Here is a 24,939-nt window from a genome sequence, read left to right on the forward strand (position 1 = left end):
GGCGGGGCCGCGGAGCAGCCGCCCAACTAAGGGGCCGAAGCACCCACCTCCGGACCCGCCCCCGCCCGCGCGCATGCGCGTCGGGCCCAGCCGGGCCTTATTTCTCGGCACCTCCCGCTTCCCGGCCGAGCGCCAAATAAATATCAGGGCTCGCCCTTGCCCGTGCGTGCGCGGCCCCGCCGCCTGCGTCACTAGGAAGCGCGCGCCCGGGCCGCCGCCGCCGCCGCCGCCGCCGAATCCCCAACAAGGAGCGGAGCCCGCGGCCGCCGCCGCCGCAGCCGCCGCCGCCGTCGCCGCCCGCCCGCTGGCGCCCGCGCAGGCCCGGCCGCGGCCCAGGTAAGCGCCCGCCGCCCCCCCCGCGGCGAGGCCTCTCGCTCCGCCGCGCGCCGCCGTCCAGTCAGGGGTCCCTGCGGAGCGTCAGGACGTTACGGCGGGGGGAGGGGAGCGGGGGAGGGGCGGCGGCGCGCGGCGGGCGTCACGGGCGTCAAGGGCCCGCGTCAGGCGCGTCGGCGGCGGCGCGGCCTCCATGTTGCCGGAAGGCGGCGGGCCGCGGGCGGCGGGCGCCGGGGAGGGCCCTGGGCGGGGCTGCGTGGAGAGGGCCGCGTGGGTACCCCCCCCTTCCCGTGGGACCGCGTGAATTCTCGCCTCCCCTGGGGGCCGCGTGGCTAATCTCCCCTTTCCCGTGGGCGCCGCGCGGATGCCCCTCTCCCTTGGGGGCCTTGTGGATACACCCCCTCTCGTGGGGGCCTGGTGGATGGCCCCCCCTTTTCCGTGGGGGCCGCGTGCGTGCAACCCTTTGGTGAGACCCGTATCTGCTTGAACCCCGTTGTAGGAACCAATCAATATGGGTCCATTGCCTGTTACATATTTGGTTAACTTTATAATTCATGTAGTCGAGCGACTCTTCCAGTGAATCAACGTTTTCTTTCTTTGCTAACACTGCAAATACAGTTTCAGTTACATGAGTCTTTTTTAACTTACAAAAATCTGTGCATAACTGAAGTATATAACTTGATGAGTTAAGTATGCACCCATAAAACTACAGTCTATGCCATTAACCTGTCAATCACCTCCAGAAGTTTATTCCCGCCGCTCTCATTAGTTTGTGATAAGAACGCTTAACTAGCAAAATTTTAAGTATACAGTACGATATTGTTAACCATAGGCTCTATGCTGTACCTTAGACCTCTAGGACTTAGTCATTTCGCATAACTGAAGCTTTGTACTTTTTGATGTGTCCCATTCCTCCTCCACCAGCTCCTGGCAACCACCATTCCACTGTCTGCTTCTCTGCGTTTGATTATTATAGATCCCTCATGTAAGTGGTAGCATGTAGTATTTTGTCCTGTGTCCGGCTTATTTCCCTTAGAATGATGTTCTCTACATTCATCCACGTTGTCACAAATGGCAGAATTTCCTTTTTTTTTTTTTTTTTTTTTTTAAGGCTAAGTTATATTTCATTGTATGTGTATACCAAATTTTTATTCATTCATCTGACCGTGGACATTTAGGTTGCTTCCACATCTTGGCTATTGTAAATAACGCTGCAGTGAACATGGGGTGCAGGTGTCTCTTGGGTATCCTGATTTGTTTTCCTTCGGATATACACCCAGAAGTGGGGTTGCTGAACATATGGTAGTTCTATTTTTAGTCTTTTGAGGAGCCTGGGTACTGTTTTCATAGTGGCTGCACCAGTTTACATTCCCACCAACAGTGTACAACAGTGTGGGTCAGTCCGTTTAGGGTAAAACCAAATGGATTAAATAAATTCCAAATGTAACAAGATAAATTAAGCAGACTGTTCAAAAATTATTTCTTTGTAGGAAGTATAAAACTTTGGGAAGACATACTGGACGGGGGGGCGGGGATTTGTACATATACATCATACACTTAAGAGCCCAGTGCGTCCTGGCTGGGTGTGATGCAGGGTGTGGTAGAGACTGGGCAGCTAGTGCATTGCGCCCCCCTCGCCCCCCAGGAGGGCAGGGCCAGGAAGCCCAGATTCACAAGGAAATGCAGGACAAGAGGGACCACCTCCAGGGATGAATTCTTGTGACATTTTTCAAGAGAAGCCAGAAATCTGGATTTTTAGAATGTGAACCCTGTAAAATTTGAAAAAGCTGGCAACTAATTAAAAATTTTGAAACACAGTGAGAATCAAAGAAATTGTGCTGGGACTTCTCTGGTGGTCCAGTGGGTAAGACTCTGCGCTCCCAATGCAGGGGGCCTGGGTTCGATCCCTGGTCAGGGAACTAGATCCTGCATGAATGCTGCAACTAAGAGTTTGCATGCCGCAACTAAAGATCCCGCATGCCGCAATGAAGATCCGGCATGCTGCAACTAAGACCCTGCGCAGCCAAGGTAAATAAATAAATATTAAAAAAAAAAAGTTGTGTCTGTGGGCCACTGCTTTGTGACCTCTGCTATGTTTCTAGTGGTATTTTTATCAAAGGAAAATATTTGTGTTTATTTGGAAGACATGGAAAGTCAGATCTGAATCCAGTGTACTGACTGCACACTCACATTTTTGTCCTGTTTTTGTATATTTATGCCCAAGAATGCTACTTTAGAAATACTTCCTCCTATCTTCTTTACCTCAAGGTTAATTGGGAAAGAAGAATTTTGAAAACTTGATGTTGGAGAGGCAGGAATTCGGTTTGTGTGTTCCCACTGCTTAGCGGTTTTGAGATGTGGGGGTGAGCACAGCCGCCCATAGGGTGGGTCCCTGCCTTTCTGCAGCTTTGAGCTCGAGCGTGGCTTTCTGGCCCCCTTGGAGTCCACCCGGTGAAAGCAGCGGTACCTCGGTGAGAGCCAAGCACCACGGAGCAACGTTACTTTAAGGGCGATTTTAAAGTGGTCTTTTTTTTTGGCCGATGTGCGGCTTGCGGGATCTTACTTCCCCAACCAGGGATTGAACCCGTGCCCCCTGCAGTGGAACCGCGGAGTCTTAACTGCTGGACCGCCAGGGAAGCCCCCCTACGTGTAGCTTTTTGAGGAACTGCCAGACTGCTTTCCAGAGTGGCCTCACCGTTTTGCTTGTCTGCTAATGGTGCAGGGTGGTTCCAGTTTCTCCACATCCTGACCGCATGTACTTTCTGTTTGTTTGTTTACAATGACCATCCTGATGGGTGTGAAGTGGTGTCTCCTTGTGGTGGTTGTGTGCATTTCCCTAGTGATTAGGGATGCTGGACACCTTTTCAATGGCTTACAGGTTATTTGCATATTTCCTTTGGAGAAATGTCTACTCTGAGTCCTTTGCCCATGGTTTAAGTTGTTTTGTTCTTGTTGAGCTGTATCCTGGATGTGAATCCCTTGGCAGACACATGCTTTGCAGGCACTTTCTTCCAGTGTGTAGGTTGCCTTTTCAGTCTCCTGAGAGTGTCCTTTGATGCACAATAGTTTTTAATTTTAACGGAGTCTAATTTACCTGTTTTTTCTTTTGTTGCCTGTGCTTTTGGTGTCATATTCAAGAAATCATTGCCAGGGAACTCCCTGATGGCCCAGTGGTTAGGACTCTGCGCTCTCCCTGCCGAGGGCCTGGGTTCCATCCCTGGGCAGGAAACTAAAATCCCACAAGCTGTGCCTGTGAGGCCAAAAAAAAAAACAAAAGAAAGAAAAAGAAAAAGAAATCTTTGCCAAATCCAGTGTCAGGAAGATTTTCCCCTGTGTTTTCTTCTAAGCGTTTTACAGTATTTGCTCTTATGTTTGGGTCTTTGATCCGTTTTATGTAAATTTTTGTCTGTGGTCTGCAGATGTCCAGTTGTCCCAGCTCCACATACGGATGAGACCGCCCCCATTCCCCATTGAATGGTCTTGGAACCCTTGTCAAAAATCAGTTCGCCATATATGCCAGGATACAGTAGCATTTTTTTTGGCCCATTTAATTTTTTTAAAAGATTCGCAAATGGTAAACTTTTATGGTTGTTTGGTGTACAGTTCTATGCGTTTAACACCTGTATAGATTCATCGTGTAGCTGCCCCCGTGACTGGAATACAGAGCAACCCCGTCACCCCCAGAATCCCCCTTGTGCTGTCCTTTCATGCCGCATCCCCCTCCCCCAGCCCCTGGCACCAGTGATTTGTTCTCTGTCACTAGAGCTTCGTCTTTCCCAAAATGTCACGTAAGTGGACTCATACAGTCTACAGGCCCACCTTGTTTTATTGGGCTTCACTTTTTGTGCTTCGCAGATACTGTATTTTTTACAAATTGAAGGCTCGTGACAACCTTGAATCGTGCAAGTCTATCAGCGCCATTTTTCCAACAGCATTTGTTCACTTTGGGTCTCTGTGTCACATTTTGGTAGTTCTCGGGATTTTCGAAACTCTTGCGTTATTAATATGTTTGTTACAGTGATTTGTGATCCGTGATCTTTGATGTTACTACTAAGACTGAGGGCTCAGATGGTGGTTAGTATTTTTTAGCAATAAATTATTTTTTCATTAAGATATGTATGTCATTTTTAGGCAAAATGCTATTGTACACATAATAGACTATAATATAGTGTAAATATAACTTTTATATGCACTGAGAAACGAAAAATGTCACGTGCCTCACTTTATTGTGACATTGACTCTATTGTGGTGGCTGATACCTCCAGGGTCTGCGTGTGTAACCCACTCAGCATGATTCTCTGGAGATCATCCAGGTTGTTGCACGTATCCAGTAGCTTATTTATTTATTTTTATTGCTGAGTAGTATTCTTTTGTATGGTTTGTTTCTCTTTTCATCTACTGAAGGTCATTTGAGTTGTTTCCAGTTTCTGACAGTTATAAATAAAGCTGTCATAAAATTGTGTGTACGGGTTTTTAAAGAAACCCCAGTCTTCGTTTCTGTGGGGCAGATACTTAGGAGTGGGGTTGCTGGGTCATGTGATAAGAGTACATGTAACCTTTGAGAAACGTCCAGACGCTTTTCAGAGTGGCTGCACCAAGCAGCTGGGTGTGAGCATTCCACTTCTCCACATCCTCACCGTCTTTGTATCGTCAGCTTTGTGTTGGTGCTTTTTAAGTTGTTCTAATAGGTGTGGTCGTATTGTTATGGTTTTAGTTTGCATTTTCCTGTGGGTTACTGATGTCAAGCATCTTTCTATGTGTTTACTGTTTTTTCTTTTAATATTTATTTATTTATTTATTTGGCTGCACTGGGTCTTAGTTGTGGCATGTGGGCTCCTTTAGTTGCGGCATGCGGGATCTAGTTCCCTGACCAGGGATCAAACCCAGGCCCCCTGCACTGGGAGTGCAGAGTCTTAACCACTGGACCACCAAGGAAGTCCCTCTGTGTGCTTATTTGGACTTCTGTTTTGGTGAAGTGTCTGTTCAAACCTTCCGCCTACTTTTATTTATTTATTTAAAAAAAAAATTTATTTGTTTATTTGGCTGCATCGGGTCTTTGTTGCGTTGTGCAGGCTTAGTTGCTCTGCGGCATGTGGGATCCTAAGTTCCCTGACCAGGGCTCAAACCCGCGTCCCCTGAATTGGAAGGCGGATTCTTAACCACTGGACCAGCAGGGAAGGCTCCACTTCTGCCTGCTTTTAAATTGTGTTGCTGTTGCTGAGTTCTTTGTATGTTCTGCATGCAAGTTCTTTGCCAGACATGCGATTTGCAAGCATTTTCTTCCACCTGTAGCTTGTCTTTGCATTTTCCACTATATTCTCTATTCGTTGTATTGCAATGTACATACTTCATTTTGGGGCAGGTTTATGTTCACAGCACAGTTGAGCAGGAGCCCCCAGAGTTCCCATGTACCCCCCTTCCCAGCCTCCCTCAGCACTAACATGCTCACCAGAGTAGTATGTTTGTTACAGTCACAAACCCCAGTTGACCCGTCATCAACCAGAGTCTATAGTTTACATTGGGGTTCACTTTTGGTGTTGTACAATGTATGTTTTATTTTTATATTTTTTAATTAAGACTTAAGTTTTCAGAGCACTTTTAGGTTTCCAACAAAATTGAGAAAGAGTTCTAGAGACTTCCCATGTACTCCCTGCCCCCACACGTGCATGGCTTCCCCCATTAATGAAATCACTCAACAGAAGGGTACTTTTTTTACGAAGGATGAACCTGCATTGACACATCAGAACCATCCGAAGTCCATAGTTTACCTTGGGGTGCCCTCTTGGTGTTGTACATCCCGTGGGTTTTGACAAATGCGTGATGGTGCAGACCCACCATGACGGTATCACACAGAGTAGTTTCACTGCCCTAAACATCCTCTGTGCTTCGCCTATTCATCCTCCTGCCCACCCCCCAACCCTCTGGCAACCACTGGTCTCTTCAGGCTGGCTTCTGTCACTTCACAGTGTGCATTTAAGGGTCTGCCATGTCTTTTTTTTTGTAATAAATAAATTTATTTATTTATGGCTGCGTTGGGTCTTTGTTGCTACGCGTGGGCTTTTCTCTAGTTATGGGGAGCAGGGGCTACTCTTCGTTGTGGTGCACGGGCTTCTCATTGCGGTGGCTTCTCTTGTTGCGGAGCACGGGCTCTAGGCATGCGGGCTTCAGTAGTTGTGGCACGTGGGCTCAGTAGTTGTGGCTCATGGGCTCTAGAGCGCAGGCTCCGTAGTTGTGGCTCGCGGGCTTAGTTGCTCCGCGGCATGTGGGATCTTCCCAGACCAGGGCCGAACCCGTGTCCCCTGCATTGGCAGGCGGATTCTTAACCACTGTGCCACCAGGGAAGTCCCCGCCGTGTCTTTTTGTGGCTTTGTACCTCACTTCTTTTGTCTCTGGATGACCTTCCAGAGGTCATTACATGGAATACCCAGCTTGCTCACGCATTCTCATTTTGAAAGACTTGATTTTTCTGTCTGCTTAGAACAGTGTTCTCCCCCTTCAGAGGGATATAGAAGCGGGACCACCATGTAGGCCCTGGCACCGTCCCCTTTGAAGCTGTAGGTGGTCTATGTTTGCGCACATTGAGTCCCACCAGCAGTGTTGAATGTTTGCTTTCAGCTGTCAGACATGCCTAAAGAACTGAAGGGAACAGTCATTTATTGTGTTTATCCAGATATTTACCATTTTGGTTGCCTTCCTTCATTCCTGAAGTTCCAGGCTTCCCTCTGCTGTAATTTCCTTCTGTCTGAAGTACTGCATTAGGTCTGATTGTGGCCAGTTCTCTTAATTTTCCTTTATCTGAAAATGTCTTTATTGTGCCTTCATTTCTAAAGGATCTTCTCACTGTTGTAGAATCCTGGGCTGAGGCTCTTTTCTTTCAGCATGTTAAGAATGTCCCTGCCTCGGGCTCTGTGGTTCTGAGGAGAGAGTCCCACAGGCCTTCAAATTGTTGTTCTCATGTGGAAATACATACCTTTTTATCTGCTGCTTTTGGAATGTTCTTACATTGTCGTTAGTTAGTTTTCGGCAGTTTGATTATGTTCTGGGCGTAGATTTCTTTGAGTTTATCCTGTTTGAGGTTTGTTGAGCTTCTTGAATATGTAAGTTTGTATTTTTCACTACATTTGGGAAGTGTTCAGCTATTATTTTTTCAGAGTTTTCTTAGCATCACACTTTTTTCTTCTTTCCTTCTGGGACTCTGGTGATACAGATGGCCAGCTTTTTATATTGTTCTGCATTCCCTGAAGCTCGGTTCATTTTGTTTTTCCATCTTCTTTCTGTTGTTCAGATTAGATCGTTTGTACTGACCTATCTTTATTTTCATTGCTGTATCTCTTTCCACTCTCGTCTCCATTCTGATATTGAGCCCACCTGGTGGATTTTTTTATTTGTTATTATATTCTTTAATTTTCAAATTTCCGCTTGGCTGTGACTTCACTTCCTGCGGCAGCCCTTTCAAGGACTCCACTTGTGAAGTGCTCCACTTGTGAAGCAGGAGCGCCCGCAGCTCTGAGGTCACTGTGGATTCCAGTGGTCGCCTTGGACTGGGCTTCTCTTGGGTAATTTTTCCCTTGAGAATTGGTCAGACTTTCCTGGTTCTTTGTGTGTGAGATAATTCTGGATCATATTCTGGATACTTTGAATATTGTGTTGTGAGATTCTGGCTCTTGTTTAAACCCCGTGGAGGATGGAGCGTTTTGTTGTAGCAGGAAATGGACCTGGGTTGCGGGTTCTGAGCCCCCTCTGTGGGCAGGCGTGGTCCTGAATCAGTTCAGCCTTCCAGCCTGTGCAGTGTTCTCTGGATCTGTCCCATAGGTGCCACCCAAGGCCACTCTGAGACCTGGGTGGGGGTCGACCCTGGAGGTCGGTCCTCGAAAGCTTTGGTTTGCCATTTAGGATCAGGTCCAAACACGGACAGGTGAGGAGTGACCCAGGCCTTTGCACACAGCTGGGGGCAAGCCCTTTCCGCCTCCCTCCTCTCCGCAGTCTCCTGCATACTCTCTGACCCCCAGAACCCCCTTCCTTGTGCTTTGGCTAAAAGCCAGGTCTCTTACGTGTCCTCCGTGCTGCGATGCATCAGTACCTGGTCTGCCCTGAGCCAAGCGCCAGAGGATGGAGAGCAGGAGAGCAGTGGGGTGCCTCTGGGTCCCCGGAGTTTTCGATGCCTGCCTGGCCGTGACCGTCATGGAGTTTAGAGGGCCTGGGCCTTGCTGGAGGGCAGAGCCAGCAAAGACAAAATAATGCCTGGGAGGGTCTCCAGACCAAAGACAGGATTCATCTCCGAGGGCTTTCTTTTGTTTATTTTTGGGTCGTGCTGCAGCATGCGGGATCTTAGTTCCCCCGACCAGGAATCGAACCCATGCCTTCTGCAGTAGAAGCGCAGCGTCTTAACCACTGGACCGCCAGGGAAGTCCCTCCGCGGGCTTTCTGTGCACAGCCCTGAGTTCAGGGCGTGGGACCCACCTCCAGAGGCGTCTGCCCACATTCTGGTTCCTTCCCCGTCCCCCGCAGGTGACCACTGGGCTTTCAGGCCTGTCATGGCTCCGAGGTTCTTCCAGGGCTTCCTCTCTCAGTGCTCACTCCATCCCTGCCAGAGCCCCAGGCCCTGGAAGAGCCCTTCTCTTGCATGGCTTCTGTCAGAAGGTAGCGAGGTCCCCGTGCAGACCCTGTGCCCCCCTGTTGCCCTGCAGGCCCGGTGCCCTGGCGCCTCCTGTCCGCTGAGCCATGGCCACCCCCGATGTGAGCGTCCACATGGAGGAGGTGGTGGTGGTGACGACGCCCGACACGGCGGCGGATGGCAGTGGCGTGGAGGAGGTGAAGACCGTGCTGGTCACCACCAACCTGACCCCGCACGGGTGAGGATGGGCACCCGGCCTGGGGGCAGGGGGCGCCAGGGGACGCAGAGCCGCCACCCGGCCAGGAGCGAGTAACGCTTCCCTGACTCTTCTCCCGCCACCAAGGTCACAGCTTCGTGTCCCTAAGCGCACGGTAACTTCTCCTCTGACAAGAGCACAGTAGGGCCAATTAGGAACTGGGTTTTCCAAGGGAAGCCGAGGAGCAACGCCTGTGGGGTCAGCAGCGCGGTGACGGACAGCGCATGGCCCTGAGCCCGCCGCGCCGTGACCTCGGGCTGGACTGGAAAGTCGGGCAGGGATGGCAGCAGAGCGCGAGGCTGGCTGTCGTTGGGGGTGTTAATGTCTCCTCTCTCCTCTCCTCTGTTCCCAGGAGTGACCTGACGGAGGGTAACATGGAGACGGAAAACGCCGCGGCAGCTGCTGCAGCCGCGTTCACAGCGTCCTCGCAGCTCAAGGAGGCCGTGTTAGGTAGGGAGCCTGCCTTCTCGCGGCAGCGCCCACAGGCAGCTCTGGAGGTGGCTTTTCCGAGGGGACGGTCCTCCCATCAGTAGGGGGCCAGTCAGAGGTTGCCGAGGCTCTCCTGTGGGCTCTTCTTCAGAGGTGGCGCCACAGAGGCCCTGGCTCCAGGGTCTCCAGGTGTGGCCTTGGCCTGTGGCTGGCGGGGAGAGCTTGGTTTTGCGGTTCTACTTAGTGTAGCTGTCAGTGAGTGGCAGTGAAGATGATTTATCACCTTTGGTCTTTTCCTGTTGCCTAACACTGAAGGCCTCAGAGCCCTTCCGAATGTTAGGAATAGGTTTTCTCTGGAATTGTGCCGGGTAAAGTTTGTTTCCTTCAGTGGCCCTTTACTTCGGGCTGATGAGAAATGTCCCCGCCCACCTTGGTCCTGCCTCAGTCCCTCCTGGATTTCAGTTTCTGGTTTCTAGGTTGGTAGTTAATGTTGTGCTTTTGCAGGAAGTGCTTTGGAGAAGTTATAACTGATTTTCTATGTTGCCCCTTTCCCTGTCGACACACCTGGTGAGAAGTGAAGATGGCTGAAGAGGAGGAGAGCCTGGAGGCCGAGATCGTGTACCCCATCACCTGCGGGGACAGCAGAGCCAACCTGATCTGGAGGAAGTTTGTGTGCCCCGGCATCAATGTGAAGTGTGTTCAGGTGAGGGTTCTGATGCAACCAGAGCACAGGCCTGCGTGCCGGGCTGCAGGGAGGGGCCCCCAGTACCGCAGCTGTGAAGCAAACAAAAGAAGACCCCTACGGCAGGGGGTGTGACCTGTGGGGGGCAGTTCAGAAGGCAGAAATCCCGTGCTTGGGAGAGCAGAGGAGAAGGAAGGAGCCTTCAGGGACAGACAGGGTTGTTGCTGGGGCACACGGAGAGCCTCAGGACAGAGATTCTCTGTTCCTGGAGCAAAGCTGTGGAGAGAGGCTGGGAAGGCAGCTCTGCTGACGTTGGGATTGGCAGTGACCCTGCTGGGCAGGTTGAACGAGAGGGATGCTTTGCAAAGACTCCTTAGCAGCCACGAGTAAGATGGAGGGGAGAGGTCTGCTCTTTCTGCAGCACGGTAGTTTAGGTACCCAGACTCACCTTGTGCTGAAAACAGCCAAAAATGCCACGTAAGATATTTCCGTAACGCATCTTCTAGATGCCTCCTTAAGCTGGCAAAAGAGGAGGAAATAGTCATGCCCAGGGCCTGAATAAAGGTGGATTATAGAGGGAGGCCAAGCACCAACCCTGGCTTTTGTCTGAGAGCCTTTCCCTGACACTGGTTTTCTCAGCCTCATGGGGCTGGTGATGAGAAGGTGAAGCCCAGGGCTCCCAACTTGGGTGTGTTGTTGCGGGCAGAGATTGTCCCTGTGATGCTGCTACTTCCAGAGGTCTCTACCCTCAGTGTTGGGGGTTAGAGAGTATGCTAATCACATACTCCCCGTCCCCTCTATCCCCCAGGACATGGAAAACTCCTGTCTCATGTCTTAGCACCGGGTGGAAGAGAGAACCCTCTTGAGGATTCACATGTGGCCTGTATAGTGTGAACACCTTTAGCTAAGAGTTTAGTCGTGGGTTGTTCCTGGCTGGCAGCTCCCCCAGGAATCTGACAAAAGCAAATGAACAATCCTTTTTGGTAGAACTCATCTTTATCTCAGGTTTCAAGTAATTTTGGCAGACAAAGTTCCAAGAAAAGGAGCAGCTCACAGTAAAACAAAACAAAACAAAACACTGACCACACAGGAAATAAAGCCCCTGAATGAGTGCACACAGAAACCACAGACAGCAGAATCAGACCCACAAATGCTGCAGGTTGGAATTTTGAGACACAGAATATAAAATAATTATGTTTAATTTACTTCAAGAAATAAAAGAGGGCTTCCCTGGTGGCGCAGTGGTTAAGAATCTGCCTGCCAATGCAGGGGACATGGGTTCAAGCCCTGGTCCGGGAAGATCCCACATGCCGTGGAGCAACTAAGCCCATGTGCTACAACTACTGAGCCTGTGCTTTAGAGCCCGTGAGCCACAACTACTGAGCCTGCGTGTCACAACTACTGAAGCCCGTGTGCCTAGAGCCCATGCTCCGCAACAAGAGAAGCCACCACAATGAGAAGCCCATGCACCGCAACGAAGAGTGACCCCTGCTCGCCACAACTAGAGAAAGCCCATGCACAACAATGAAGACCCAACACAGCCAAAAAAAAAAAAATAATTAATTAATTAATTAAAAACAACAACAGCAAGAAGCTACAGGGACTTCCCTGGTGGCACAGTGGGTAAGACTCCCAATGCAGGGGGCCCTGGTTTGATCCCTGGTCAGGGAACTAGATCCCACATGCATGCTGCAACTAAGAGTTCACATGCCACAACTAAGGAGCCCGTGAGCTGCAACTAAGGAGCCCACCTCCCACAACTAAGACCCGGTGCAATCAAGTAAATAAATAAATAAATATTTTTTTTAAAAAAACAAACTAGAAGTGAAAAACAATTAAAATTGAACACTTAAGTGGATGGATTTTACAGCAGATTAGACACAGTTGAAGAGATAATTAGTGAAATGGAAGATAGAAGTGAAGAAGTTATCCAGACAATCATCCCCCAAAATGTCATGAGGGAAAATGGAAGCACAAGAAAGTCTAATGCATCTATCTGAATTCTGAGAGGAGAGAGCATCTGAGAACTTCCATAACCAAGGAAAGATAGCAGCCCACAGTTCAAGAGACTTAACAGATCCTAAACTGAATGAATAAGAGGAAACCAACCACATTTCAAAATCTACATAGGTGCCAGCACAAAGGACCTTCCACTGGCTCCTGGGACACTTTAGCATCAGAATAATGAATGATAGTCATGGATTATGATTCAAGTAAAAACAAGAATCTATGGGCCCATATTTATTGCAGTGTATTTCATGTTATTTATTTACATTGACACAAGGGAGAGGTTAAACTCTTACACCAACTAACAAATGTAGAAGGGGTGCTGGAGCCAGAGTGCCACAAGGGGGTGCTGAAACTAGTCAGGGGAAGCTGGATGAGGGACAGTTGGGTCTCCAGGTACCCCCATCATTGAGGTACCGCTTACAGAGGCAAAGCAGGAACGGCAGCGGGAAGCCTGCAGATCACTCCCTAAATGTGATGACATTTGGCCATCAGTATCGGGACCAGCCTTCATCCCGGCCTCCTGATCGAATGGGCAGGGATTCTGTGGCATTTCCGACAAAAACCCACAACCCGACTCTACTCGGGAAAACGTCAGACAAAAACTGAGGGACACAATTTTTGTCTACAAAAACACTGACCTGCATGCTTCACAGATGTTGAGGTCAGGAAGACACCATCGGGCTGAGGAGCTGCTCTGGGGCAAGGAGGCAAGACGCAGTGGTCAGTGCAGCGCGAAGTCAGGCCGTGTCCTGCATCAGAGAAAAGTTGCCACAAAGGCCGTTATTGGGACAGTTTGTGAAATTGGAATACTGCCTGTGGATCAGATAATAATACATTAATGGTAGTTTCCTGATCTTGAGAGCTGTGTGTGGTTATGTAGGAACCTTGTTCTCAGGAAATAGGTGTGAAGGACTCAGGGCGGCTACCCCGCGAGTGTTTAGAGATGGGCCCTGTGTGGAGAGTGAGGCTGGGGAAGGGGCCGCTGGGGCTCTGTGTACTGTACCTGCAGTTATTTTGTAAGGTTGAAATCACAGCAAAATTAAAAGTTAGAAGCAAAAGAGATGGAATAACGAGAGCAGTGGAGCAAGACCCCCCCTGGCAGCTGAGCTCTAAAGGCTCCCCAGGAGCCGGGCGACCGGCGCAGGGCAGGTCTTGTGCCAGGAGAGGAAAGCTGCACACGGTGACGTCGTCTTCAGAAATTAGGGGAAACAAAGACATTTTCAGGCAAAACTGTGTTTGCCACCAGCAAGTCATAACTAAAGGTATTCTAAGAAATGATTTCAGGCAGAGGGAAAGTGGTTCCAGAGAGGAGCTTTTAGGTGGCCGGAGGCGTGGAGAGCGGAGGAGGTGGGTGAGTCTACGGTGATGGGCTCTGCAGCGCTAGTGCGCATCCCAGGAGGCTCCGCATGCTCTGTGGTGGGACGGTTGGAGGGCTGTGAGTGGGGTCAGCTGGCCCACCCTGACAGTGGGCACACCTGCCCAACCAGCAGAGGAGAGCCTGGTCCCCCAGAGGGAGGCGGGATGGGGGGGCACGCAAGATGCAAGGGAGAGACAGGCCGGCAGGTGGTGCTGCAGTGTCCGGGTGCGGGCAGGGCCAGAGGTGATGGCCAGAGAAGGTGTCACGTGGTGGGGGCAGAGGCCGGGCCCAGTGTGGACTTCCTGGGCTCGGCCAGCGGCCAGCGAGGTCCTCCGACTCTGACTCTGCCTGTCTGCCCGGGCTCAGGCCTGGCTCCCGACCAGCTGACTGAGGGGATGAAGTGGCTTCCTGACTCAGAGAGAAACAGTGCAGGGCTCAGGCAATTAGGACAGCTGCTCCCATCAAGAGGGGCTTCCCAGGCTGGTGGTGTTTGCCGCGACCAAGTGCGCTGGAGATACAGGCAGACCTCGGAGACGCTGCAGGTTCAGTTCCAGACCGCCTCAGTAAAGCCCATGTCGCAATAAGAAGAGTCACACACACTGTTTTCCTCACACATATAAAAATAACGTTTACACTAGACTGTACTCTGTTAATGGTGTCATAGCAGTGTGTTTAAAAACTATGTACGTACCTTAACTTGAAAGTACTTTATTGCTAAAAAATGCTAGCCATCATCTGAGCTTTTGGAGTGGCAGTAGTAACATCAAAGATCACTGCTCACACATCACTGTAACAACTATAGTAATAACGAAAAAGTTTGAAATATTGCGAGAATTACCAGAAAGTGTCACACAGACCTGAAGTGAGCAACTGCTGTTGAAAAGCGGCGCCGATAGCCTTGGTCAAAACAGGGTTGTCCCGAACCTCCAATTTGTGGAATATGAGTGTCTGTGGAGCACTACGAGACACGTGCAGCTGAGTTGAGGTGCTTTTGCTCCAGTGGCATGGTAACCTGGGCCCAAGCTGGCACAGACTGCAGGGCGCCCGAGAGGCAGCCGCCCGGGAAGGGGACACCCTGGGAAGGGGACGCCTGGGACGGCCCGCACCCTGGCCGGGGCCCAGCTGTGCATCCAGGCCACAGTTGGAGCTTTCGTTTCTGCCTCTGCTGAGACCAGAGACTTATCCATCCCCAGCCTGCTTGTTTTTTCTTTTTTTTCTTTTTTTTCAATAAAGCTGTGTGCGGGCTTTCTGTAGTTGCAGAGAGCGGGAGCTACTCTTCATTGAGGTGCACAGGCTTCTCATTGTGGTGGCTTTTCTTGTTGCTGAGCACGGGCCCCTAGAGGCATGGGCTTCAGTAGTTGTGGCACGTGGGCTCAGTAGTTGTGGCACGTGGGCTCAGCAGTTGTGGCACGTGGGCTCGGTAGTTGTGGCTCACAGGCTCTAGAGCGCAGGCTCAGTAGTTGCTGTGCACTGACTTAGTTGCTCCACGGCACTTGGGATCTTCCCGGACCAGGGCTCGAACCCGCGTCCCCTGCACTGGCAGGCGGATTCTTAACCTCTGCGCCACCAGGGAAGTCCTTTGTTTTCTAAGTAAATGCAGTTTTATGTTGGTTCTTTGGTTCCAGTAATTGCTTGTTTAATAAGACTGAATAGGATACTTTACCTTCTCAGGCCACTGTTGGGGGAAACTAGCAGACCTGTGAGGAGGGGGTCAGTTCCCTGACATTGAAGTGGACATGTGCTCCTGGGCCGTGAAGGGTGCCGTTAGGGGTGGGCCAGGCCGGCTGAAGGGACATTCACAGCTGACCCTGTGCACTGTGTCTCCTGTTACTTGCTGTGATATATGTGTACGTTATTTGTGGAATAAGTTACGCGTAAGGAGGTTTGCCAGTTGCTGTCTGGAGGGAGGGAGAGAGCGCTGTGCCTTTCTGAGTGGTGTGGGGTCCTGGGGTCCCAGGCATTGGGTGTGTGGTTGGGGGGAAGCGCCGAGCACTTAGCTCCCTCCCCGCTGGGGGCCAGTGTCTGACTACCCGCTGGGGCAGGAGGAGGCCAGCTCCCCGCTCCAGGCCCTGTGCCCGAGGGTCCGGCTCTCACGTGGCGGTTCCTTCCTGAGTCCTGAGTGTCAGCTTGAGAGCCGGCCCGCGGCTCCACCACATCTGCCCTGCCGTCCACCCCCTTTCCCAGGCCAGCTCTGGGGGGCGGAGGTGTCAGGCGGGAGGGAAGGGCGGTGGGGAGGCTCTGTCCTGATTTTGCTCTGCTCTCCCCCCGCAGTACGATGAGCATGTCATCAGCCCCAAGGAGTTTGTGCACCTGGCCGGCAAGTCCACGCTGAAGGACTGGAAGCGAGCCATCCGCATGAACGGCATCATGCTCAGGTGGGCGGGGCGCGGGGCGGGGCCGGAGGCCGGATGGGGCGGGGCGCGGGGCCGGAGGCCGGATGGGGCGGGGCCGGAGACAGGATGGGGCGGGGCCAGAGACAGGATGGGGCCGGGGACCGGCGGGAGGGACTGGGCGGGGGTGGGCCGGCGACCCTGTGTCGGGGGGCACTGTGGCCACTGCTTTCTCTTTGGGTTTTGCGTTTTGAAGATGAGGGGCATTTTCTGCATGAGGATTGTGGACAGCGTCCCCGGGGCTGGGCCGCCCACACCCCTGCCAGCACGTGACCCTGTCAGACTTGCAGGGGTTTCTGTCTTGTTTTTGTTTTGTTTTTTTAAAAATTAATTTATTTATTTTATTTATTGTTTTTGGCTGCGTTGGGTCTTTGTTGCTGCATGCGGGCTTTCTCTAGTTGCGGCGAGCGGGGGCTACTCTTCGTTGCGGTGCGCAGGCTTCTCATTGCGGTGGCTTCTCTTGTTGCGGAGCACGGGCTCTAGGAGTGGTGCGGGCTTCAGTAGTTGTGGAGCGTGGGCTCAGTAGTTGCGGCTTGCGGGCTCAATAGTTGTGGCTCGTAGGCTCTAGAGCGCAGGCTCAGTAGTTGTGGTGCACGGGCTTAGTTGCTCTGCGGCATGTGGGATCTTCCTGGACCAGGGCTCGAACCCGTGTCCCCTGCATTGGCAGGCGGATTCCCAACCACTGCACCCCCAGGGAAGCCCTTTCTGTCTTGGTTTGATCACCACCAGTCCCTTACCGAGGCACCTGTGACTGTGTCACCAGGAGGACACCGGCTGTGAAGCTGTCTGCGCGTCAGGACAGCGGCCAGGCCAGCCTTCTTCTTCCTGAGGCAGCACCTACCCCCGTGTGCCTCCCGCCATCACCCCAGACTCGGGTCCCTGTTGAGAGCCTGCGCTTCTTTAAGCTGCTGTGCGTTAGTCTGTCCAGCTGTGCAGACGTTGTCCTTTCTGGAGGCCAGTCTGCCGGCAGGGGTCCTGTCCGGACTGCTTGTGTTCACTGGCAGCGTTGGTCTCCTCCAAGCTGGACTGCTCCTGTGACCTGTGACAGTTGTGGCGTTGACGCTTTCAGGGGGTCTTGGCCTAGAGCCCCGACTTTCCTGTTTTTAGAGTCAGTCCTGCTGGCCTGTGCCCCATCGCTGCCCTTGTCGGTGGCGGGGTCTTGGTGAGGCGTCCACTCACCTTTCTCCCTGTACACTTCGTCTTCCCTTTGAAATTAAGTAGGAATTGGTGGGAAGCTTCAGGCCGGCTCTTCGCTACTTCACACTGACATCAGGTCCTAGAATGTCGAGGGTCTGGAGTGTCCTGCTCAGACTCTCCCGTAGGGCCCTCTGCGGTGCCCGTTCCACCAGCCGCCCTGGTGGCTGTGGCCTGTCACGGGTGGCTCTGAGCTCCTCCCTTCCACCTGTGAAACGGGAAGGGTGATACCCCTTCCAAGAAGGCTGAGGACAGACTAGGCTTTTGCGTTTATACCCCCAGGAACGTTAATGCCTAATTTCCACGTTTTAACATTTCCTGCTTTGGTGGTAATGGCTTGCCCCTCTGAAGTGGCCCCTGCTGCATGTCTGTCCAGAGACAGCCATGGTTTTTCATGGTGTCCAGAGTGGCGGGATCTGGTTGCTTTGCTGCTGAAGGGGCCCCTCTCCTTCCTGTGTTTATTCCCGGGAGAAGCGGCTTCTTGCTGTCCTTGGGCATGTCTGCTGCCCTGGGTGCCTGCAGCCCGTGGGAGCCCTGCCACTCTCCCTGGGGAGCCCCTTCCTTCCCCCGGAGCAGCTTTGCACCCTCCCATCAACCCAGCTCTTTCCTCTCTCAGCCCCCCCTGCCGCCGGGCGTGAGTATCTTGGTGGTGCGGCTATGACCGTTTCATTGGAAGAGCACTGCCGGGAGGTGCCATCTGCTGCACTCCCCGGAGCCAGCGCGTTCACGCTGCCCCAAGGCCGAGGTGGGCGGCAGCCCCAGAGCCGTCCGATCCTTTCGCGGGTTGAGGCAGGCCAGTCGAGATGCAGCGAACTGAAGTCCAGGACCTCTGGGAGAGGCCAGAGAGGAGGGCCTGGGGGGTGTCCCAGCAGGCAGGGTACATGTGGTGCCTTCCTGGTAAAACTGAGGCTGGGAGGTGACACAGCGAGAATCCGGAGGCGCTGGTGCTGTTGGTGCTTCTGGAGGGTCTCGCTTTTTGGGCCATGCACCAGGCGGGTGTGCCGCCGTCAGCACCTCTTTTGGCCCTGAGTCCCCCTGCGGGGCTGGCGGGAAGCAGAGCGTCTCGGAGAGGCCCAGCCCCTCAGAGCTGGCCGGCACCTCTGGACAGCCACCTCCCTGGGGGCACCAGCCACCTCCCTGGGGGCACCAGCCACCGTGGTCGCCCTTCCTGTGGACAGAGCCACACGCAGGCGTCCCCACGCCAGCTGAGAGAGCTATGCTGGGGTGTTGGAGAGGCCGGCCCAGAAGCCCCGGTGGAGCCCGCCTCCGCAGACACACCACTCTGGGCCCACCCCGGGGCAGGCCTTCTGCGGCTGACACCCCGCCCTCCTCTGTGCAGGAAGATCATGGACTCCGGGGAGCTGGACTTCTACCAGCATGACAGGGTCTGCTCCAACACCTGCCGCAGCACCAAGATCGACCTCTCGGGGGCCCGCGCGTCCCTGGGCAGCCCCACGCCTGCCGAGTACATCCCGCTCACGCCCGCCACGGCCGACGGTACGTGCTGGGCCACCTCTGCTGCCGGCCACAAGCGGGGCCCCCTGTCCGCTCAGCTGTCCCTTCCAGGCCCCAGGGGTCAGCAGCCACCGACTCCTCCCTCACCGAGGAAGTCTAGCTGAATTGCTCTTCCATCCACAGGGAAGACTGAAGTACTTCCTCTTTTTAAGCCATTTTTATTATAAAATACAATGATTCGTATGAACAATAACAGAGCAAACGTCCAGTGCCCACGCCCCCCCCAGCTTTGACCAGATCAGGGAGCGCCCCACACGCCTGGTCTGCCATCTGTCCTTGCCCTGGGGCCGCTCCCCGTGGCACTTGGTTCCGGCTCGTGCACTTCCCTGCAACTTGAGATTTGTTGGTGTGTTTATGATGTTCTGTGTTGGCATCTGTTGCTCTAACTGGTAAAAGGACTAAACATTTCCTGGAATTCTTTCCAGATTTTTGAATACAGAGATTCTTTTTAAAACAAGTTAGCATGAAATCTGGTCCCAAGTTCCCTGTTCATGGTGCCCATTGGTAACTTGGTGGCGCTACCTTCCCTGTGACGGGAATTGCATTGTCCCTAAGTGGTTGCTCCACAGGTCAGTCTGGGCCTGCTGCCGTGGGGCCAGGGACTGTCCTCATGGCTGACCAGACGGTGGTTGGTCGAGGGGCCTTGCCCTGTACTTGGGAGGATGGAGAGGGAGGCTTGGGGGCAAAGTGAGGTCCTGGGGTTCACCCCAAATGAGTCCCTGCACCCTACCTGCACAGGCTGGCAGCCGGCCCAGTTGGGAGTCCCTCCCAGGAGCTCTAGGAACGCGCAGGCTGCCGGCAGTCAGGGCTGGCCCTGGGACTGCACTACACGGCGTGGGAGGGGCTGGGTCACGGCAAGGCCCCCGCCCCCAGGAGACACAGGGAGACAGCACTCCTGGTGGGCCGGTGGCTTCCGTGGGAACAGGGCCTCCTCCGGGTCACTGGGTCCAGACTCTCTGTTCTGCCTTGTAAAAGGCGGCCGCAGTGACAGATCTCCAGGAAGGCTCCGGGCGCTGACGCTCCAGTCAGAGCGCCGTGTCCGGTAAAGGCCACGTGGGGTTTGGGATTTAGCTCTTAGAAGTCTGTTGTCCCTGGGTGGCTTGGATGGTCTGTCGCTTTGCTTAAACTCACCTCCGTGGTGGTCTCTTCAGCCAGAGTCCTCAGAACACCTGAGTTGCCTCTCGTGGAGTTAAAAGCTCTGTATCAGCCCAGACTAAGAAAGAGCTATTTCAGGCATCTAACATCCCCAGCACGACGTCTTTGTCAGATGTGGAAGAGGCCGGCATGAGGTCGGAAAGCTTACCCAGAGGTTAGGTTTCCAGGCTTGTTTCTAAGCCCCAAATGGCCAAATCCAAACTGGGTCCAGGATTCTGCAGACACTAGAGTCAGAGGTGAACCAGCTTGGGTGGCTTGCATCTCTCAAAGTCCTGCTTCTGATTTACAAAAATGGAAACATGGTAGCTGCTGAGATGGACGCTTGGTGTCAGTGAGACAGAGACCCCAAGAGCAGGCCAGGCAGGAAGGCTGGCCTGTGGCCCCTGGCCAGCAGGCTGTAGAAGCTCGTGACCGCGACAAGGACAGCAGAATGTTGAGGACACGTGGACAGGTTCGAGGAGGCATGTTCCAGCTCCTTCTTTGTACATGTTTAACAGTGAATTTAGAACGCAAGGCACGTGTGTGCTCTGTTGTGCTCGTGCACCTCAGTCAATTGTGTGAAAATGCGGGTGGGGGCGGTGAGTCAGAGCTGGGGTGGGTGGTGGGTGGGATGCTGGCCTGCCGCAGGCGAGGCTCACTGGGCTCCTCTTGGTTGCAGTGAACGGGGCTCCTGCCACCATCACCATCGAGACTTGTGAGGACCCTGGGGACTGGACCACAGCCGTCGGAGGTGCGGCCCTTCCTGGGCTTCTCACGGCGGGGGCGGGGCCTTGGGCTTGTCAAAGTGGGGGGGCGGGGCCTTCCCATGGCTTGTCAAGGTGGGGAGGCGGGGCCTTCCTGGGCTTCTCAGGGTGGGGGCGGGGCCTTCCCTCGGCTTTTCACCGAGGGGGTGCGTTTGGGCGGGGCTGCGATCTGCGGCTGGCTTCGCCTTTGCGGACCGCTGGGCGTCCTCTTGCAGGAAGTGCAGGGCCGACCCACTGGACTTACGCATATGGTTGTGGGGGACACTGCTGACCCTCAGAGCCGTGTCCTCCTGGCAGTTCTTTGCTCCTCCGTGTGGGTGGAACCAGCGGTGGGGCTGTCTGTGCAGGACTCCCCATCTCTGAGCCTCTCCTTCCCTCACAGATGACACGTTTGCCTTCTGGAGAGGGCTGAAGGACGCAGGCCTGCTGGACGAGGTCATACAGGAGTTCCACCAGGAGCTGGTGGAGACCATGAAGGGTCTGCAGCAGCGGGTCCAGGACCCTCCCCTGCAGCTCCGAGGTGAGCGGTCTTTCCCTACCCTGGTCTGTGGGCCCGGAGGCCTCTTCCTGCTCGTGGTGGTGGCGGTGGTGGGCGGCTTCAGGACGCCCGTGGGTGCAGCCTGCCCCTTCCGGTTCCGAGCTGAGCCCAGCAGCATTGGCGGGGGTGGGCAGTTAGCCTGCTCCCACCAGGTCCCTCCTTGCCACGGGGACGAAGTTGAGCCCGGGAACCAGGAACCTGCTGGGCCCAGTCCCTCATCTCACCGGGTGGCGTGGAGTGCCCCAGACCCTGCTGTGGGCCGGCCCGTTCTCACCGTGTGCTCGCCCTGCCCTTGTAGACGCCGTCCTCCTCAACAACATCGTGCAGAACTTCGGCATGCTGGACCTCGTGAAGAAGGTGCTGGCCAGCCACAAGTGCCAGATGGACCGCTCTCGGGAGCAGTACGCCCGCGACCTGGCAGGTACGCTGGCCTTGCGCTGTGACCCCCACAGCTGCGCGGGAGCTGCGGAGGCACGGGGTCAGTGACACTGCCGTGACCCCAGCCAGACTTCCCGTAAATTCACCCTCAGCCCCACGGTTCACCTGTGAGGTGGCGCCTTCCTGGGGAGGTGCCTGTGGCCACGCGTGAGACAGGCTGCTTACGCGCTGTGCCCTCCTTATCTTAATACGTCACCAAGGCAACTTTCCTGCGAGCGCTAGGATGATTGGAACACAGTACAGAGAACAGGGAAGGCCTGTCCCCACGTCGGGCAGCGCAAGGCAGCTGCTCAGGATGACTCTTTTTCTTCCTCGGAGTGGTGGGTCCCCATCAGAGCAGGCCCCACAGAGAGTGTCACTGCAAGGGCCGTGGGGGGACAGGACAGAGCGTCGCCGTGAGGACACGAGGGTCAGGCCCCAAGTCAGCGCAGGCCCTGCTCCGGGCAGGTCGTGGGTGCCGCTGTGCCCCGCGGTCACGCCCTGTCCCCGTCCCCACAGCGCTGGAGCAGCAGTGTGACGAGCACCGCCGTCGGGCCAAGGAGCTCAAGCACAAGTCGCAGCACCTCAGCAACGTGCTCATGACGCTGACGCCGGTCTCCCTGCCACCCCCCGTGAAGCGGCCCCGGCTCGCCAGGGCCACGTCCGGGCCGGCCGCCATCGCCTCGCAGGTGCTCGCCCAGTCCACCCAGATCGCCCTGACCCCCGGCGTACCTGTCTCCCAGCTTACCGGCGTGCCGCTGGGCAAAGTGGTGTCCACCCTGCCCTCCCCCATGCTGGGCAAGGCCATGCCCCAGGCTGCTCCGGCAAGCTCCCCCGCTTCACCGCTGCTTGGGGGCTACACGGTGCTGGCCTCCTCGGGCACCACCTTCCCCAGCACGGTGGAGATCCACCCGGACGCGTCCAGCCTCACGGTCCTGAGCACAGCCGCCATGCAGGACGGCAGCACTGTGGTCAAGGTGGTGAGCCCGCTGCAGCTGCTGGCCCTGCCCGGCCTGGGCCCCACCCTGCAGAACGTGGCCCAGGTGTCGCCCGGGGGCAGCACCATCGTGACGGTGCCCACGGGGGCCGTTGAGAGCGCCGTGGCCGCCCCGGGACCCGAGGAGCACACGGCCACCATCGAGGTGGCCGCCATGGCGGAGGGCCACGAGCACAAGTAGCCGTCGGCGGGGGGCGAGGCCCCTCGTGGGCACAGGGCTGGCCGCCTCTCCTCAGGCCGTGGCTGGCCGGGAGCACAGCGCTGGCACCCGGCGGGCCCCGCGGGGCTGCTGAACCAAAGAGAGGAAACGCCAAAACAGACGGAGCGGAGCGGAGAGGGCGCAGCAGCAGCCTGAGACTCGGGTCCCTGGCTTCTGAGCCTCCTCCCCTGTCTTCTCGGGAAATATATATTTCCATCTGTTGCTTATTAATACTGTTTACATGTGGGGCCTTGGTCAGGAGCCAGGTTGGGGAGGCCGAGGGGGCCCAGGTGCAGCTGGCAGCAGAAGCAGGGCAGGGAGCAGGGCCTCGGCCCGCCGGCTGGGGTAGGCCGTTACTAACACATGTCTTGGGAACTGTCCCCAAGTGTGGAAACCCATGGATCCTATGGATTTGGTTTCTTCCCACAGTTTTCTGTAGGTTTAGTGTGGCCAGCACCCTGTTCTCCCAGCTCTGGAACAGGCATCAGTGGTGCTGCAGGTCTGCAGGTGGCTCAGGTGGGGCTGCAGGGCACCCAGGGGTCGGGCTGAAGATCCCGGGGCACCTGCCTGGCCAGAGGGGCCGAGGGGCCTGAGCAGCACAGGCCGGGGCGGGGGGGGGGGGCACCCTGCCCCCACTCGTGCCTGGCAGGTGCTCAGGGGCTCAGGGGCCATTGCACATGCTCTGGGGGTATTTTTAAGTGAACTCCTTAGTAGGCTTCTAGGAAGAGTCAGGTTTATAGTGTTTTCAACCTAAACAACGCTGAGTGCCTAGCTTCCCGATCTGTTCTGGGTTCCAGAGTATTTTGTACACAGGGACTGTCGGGAAGGCCCCCAGGGGAGCGAGATGGTGGGCGTCCCCTGCGGCTTTGGCCTGAGGAGGGTGCGTGGAAAGAACAAGCAGGGGCTCTGGAGGGTTCACTCCCAGTTGGGACGTGCCTCAGATCAGGGCTCGTGATCCCCTGTGTTCAGCGTGCTGGTGGGGCCCCCTCCTGGAGGCGGGCTGCACCCCACCGGCCGACACTGGTGCCCCAGGGTGTTCGGGGCCAGTGCTGGGTGAGGTGGGGGCACCCAAATGCTCGCGGGAAGGATGTCCGTGGGCCAGCCGGCCCTCTGCCCTTCTGGTTGTGGACTCAGGAGGAAGACCAGGGAGGAGCCTTCCTGCAGGCCTTGAGCCACTGCAGCAGAGGGTCCCCACGGGCACCCTGGGCCTCTTGTCTGTCACCTGTGGAGACCCAGAGAGAAACCACTGCCCGCCTCGCACTTTGAAGGGAACTGGGCTCCGTCCATCCATCCATCCGTCCTTCCGTCTGTCCGGTGGCCCGGACCCCGCCTCAGCGCCCTTGCCCCGCATCAAGCACCGAGGCTGTTTTGTTTCTGGCGTGTCTGGTTGGCCGCCGTCTCGGGCCTGCTGGTCTCAGCGCGATGTCACTTCCTTGTTCGCTACACGCTCCTCTTCCAGGCGCGTCTCTGATGCGCGTGCGGTGTGAGCCCGTGGACCAGGCGCCCCGGCCCGTCCCGAGTCCGGCTCAGACCGCATCAGCACGTGTCGCTCATGAAACTGGGTGTCTTGTGCTTGGAGCCTCTCCGGTCAGACCTGCCGCCTCTCGGAAGCCGCCCCGCCCGCGGGCCACGTGGCACCGGGAGGAAAGTTGGTTTCAGAGCCACACGGACGGAAGCCACCGACAGCTGCTCCTGCAGACACCGGCGCCTGGCGGGCCCTGAGCCCGGGGTGTGGGGAGGGGCCCACTGTCCTCCAGGAAACCTCAGCCCGCTGTGGGGTTGGGCCATCTCGCTGTGGCCACCCGCCGCTTCCCCCTTCCACCCGCCGGGCGCGTGGAGGCTGTCCCGGCCGGGCGTCTGGGAAGGCAGGACCGCATCTGTGGGGCTCGGAGGCAGCCTGGGGAAGGGAGGCGTCTGAGTTCTACTTTGTATGTTGTTTTGCAAGTATCTGCTTGGTACTTTGATTTAAAATAAAAACGTTTTTCATAACTTGTGTGTGTGTGTGGTGATGAAAGGCTGTGAGTGGGTGGGTGACGTGGAGCGCGCCCCCTGGGGGCGGTGCCTGCCCGCTCCCCAGCCTGCTCTGGAGAGGGTGGTCCGGGGCCCACGG

At 55.3% G+C, this 24,939-nt stretch overlaps 1 protein-coding gene across 7 annotated transcripts; it reads left to right on the forward strand.

Annotated features, from left to right (window-relative positions):
* Positions 1 to 59: 59 nt before the first annotated feature.
* GMEB2 (glucocorticoid modulatory element binding protein 2) lies at positions 60 to 24,818 on the forward strand. 7 transcript variants are annotated; one of them, XM_082360667.1, is made up of 12 exons: positions 202 to 336; positions 1,258 to 1,318; positions 2,152 to 2,361; positions 9,021 to 9,185; positions 9,556 to 9,653; positions 10,208 to 10,335; positions 15,953 to 16,056; positions 18,605 to 18,762; positions 20,594 to 20,665; positions 21,061 to 21,198; positions 21,515 to 21,637; positions 22,153 to 24,818. In XM_082360667.1, exons 4-12 carry the CDS (start codon positions 9,055 to 9,057, stop codon positions 22,809 to 22,811), a joined length of 1,611 nt encoding a protein of 536 aa, XP_082216793.1. In that variant the 5' UTR covers positions 202 to 336; positions 1,258 to 1,318; positions 2,152 to 2,361; positions 9,021 to 9,054; the 3' UTR covers positions 22,812 to 24,818. The 7 variants fall into 7 exon arrangements, with proteins under 7 accessions (XP_082216792.1, XP_082216793.1, XP_082216794.1 ...); XM_082360670.1 differs by lacking the exon at positions 202 to 336 and adding an exon at positions 547 to 799; XM_082360668.1 differs by lacking the exon at positions 2,152 to 2,361.
* Positions 24,819 to 24,939: the final 121 nt, after the last annotated feature.

This window comes from Balaenoptera borealis (genome assembly GCF_965194805.1).
Source record: "Balaenoptera borealis genome assembly, chromosome: 16".
Lineage (NCBI taxonomy): Eukaryota > Metazoa > Chordata > Mammalia > Artiodactyla > Balaenopteridae > Balaenoptera > Balaenoptera borealis.

What these genes read in the sequence shown, in the direction of transcription:
- GMEB2 (XM_082360666.1), top strand. Translation starts at nt 74, where the DNA reads ATGCGCGTCGGGCCCAGCCGGGCCTTATTTCTCGGCACCTCCCGCTTC. An exon ending in CACGCCCGCCACGGCCGACG is followed by an intron (nt 18,763 to 20,593) that starts GTACGTGCTGGG and finishes TCTTGGTTGCAG; the next exon opens with TGAACGGGGCTCCTGCCACC. An exon ending in GTACGCCCGCGACCTGGCAG is followed by an intron (nt 21,638 to 22,152) that starts GTACGCTGGCCT and finishes CCGTCCCCACAG; the next exon opens with CGCTGGAGCAGCAGTGTGAC.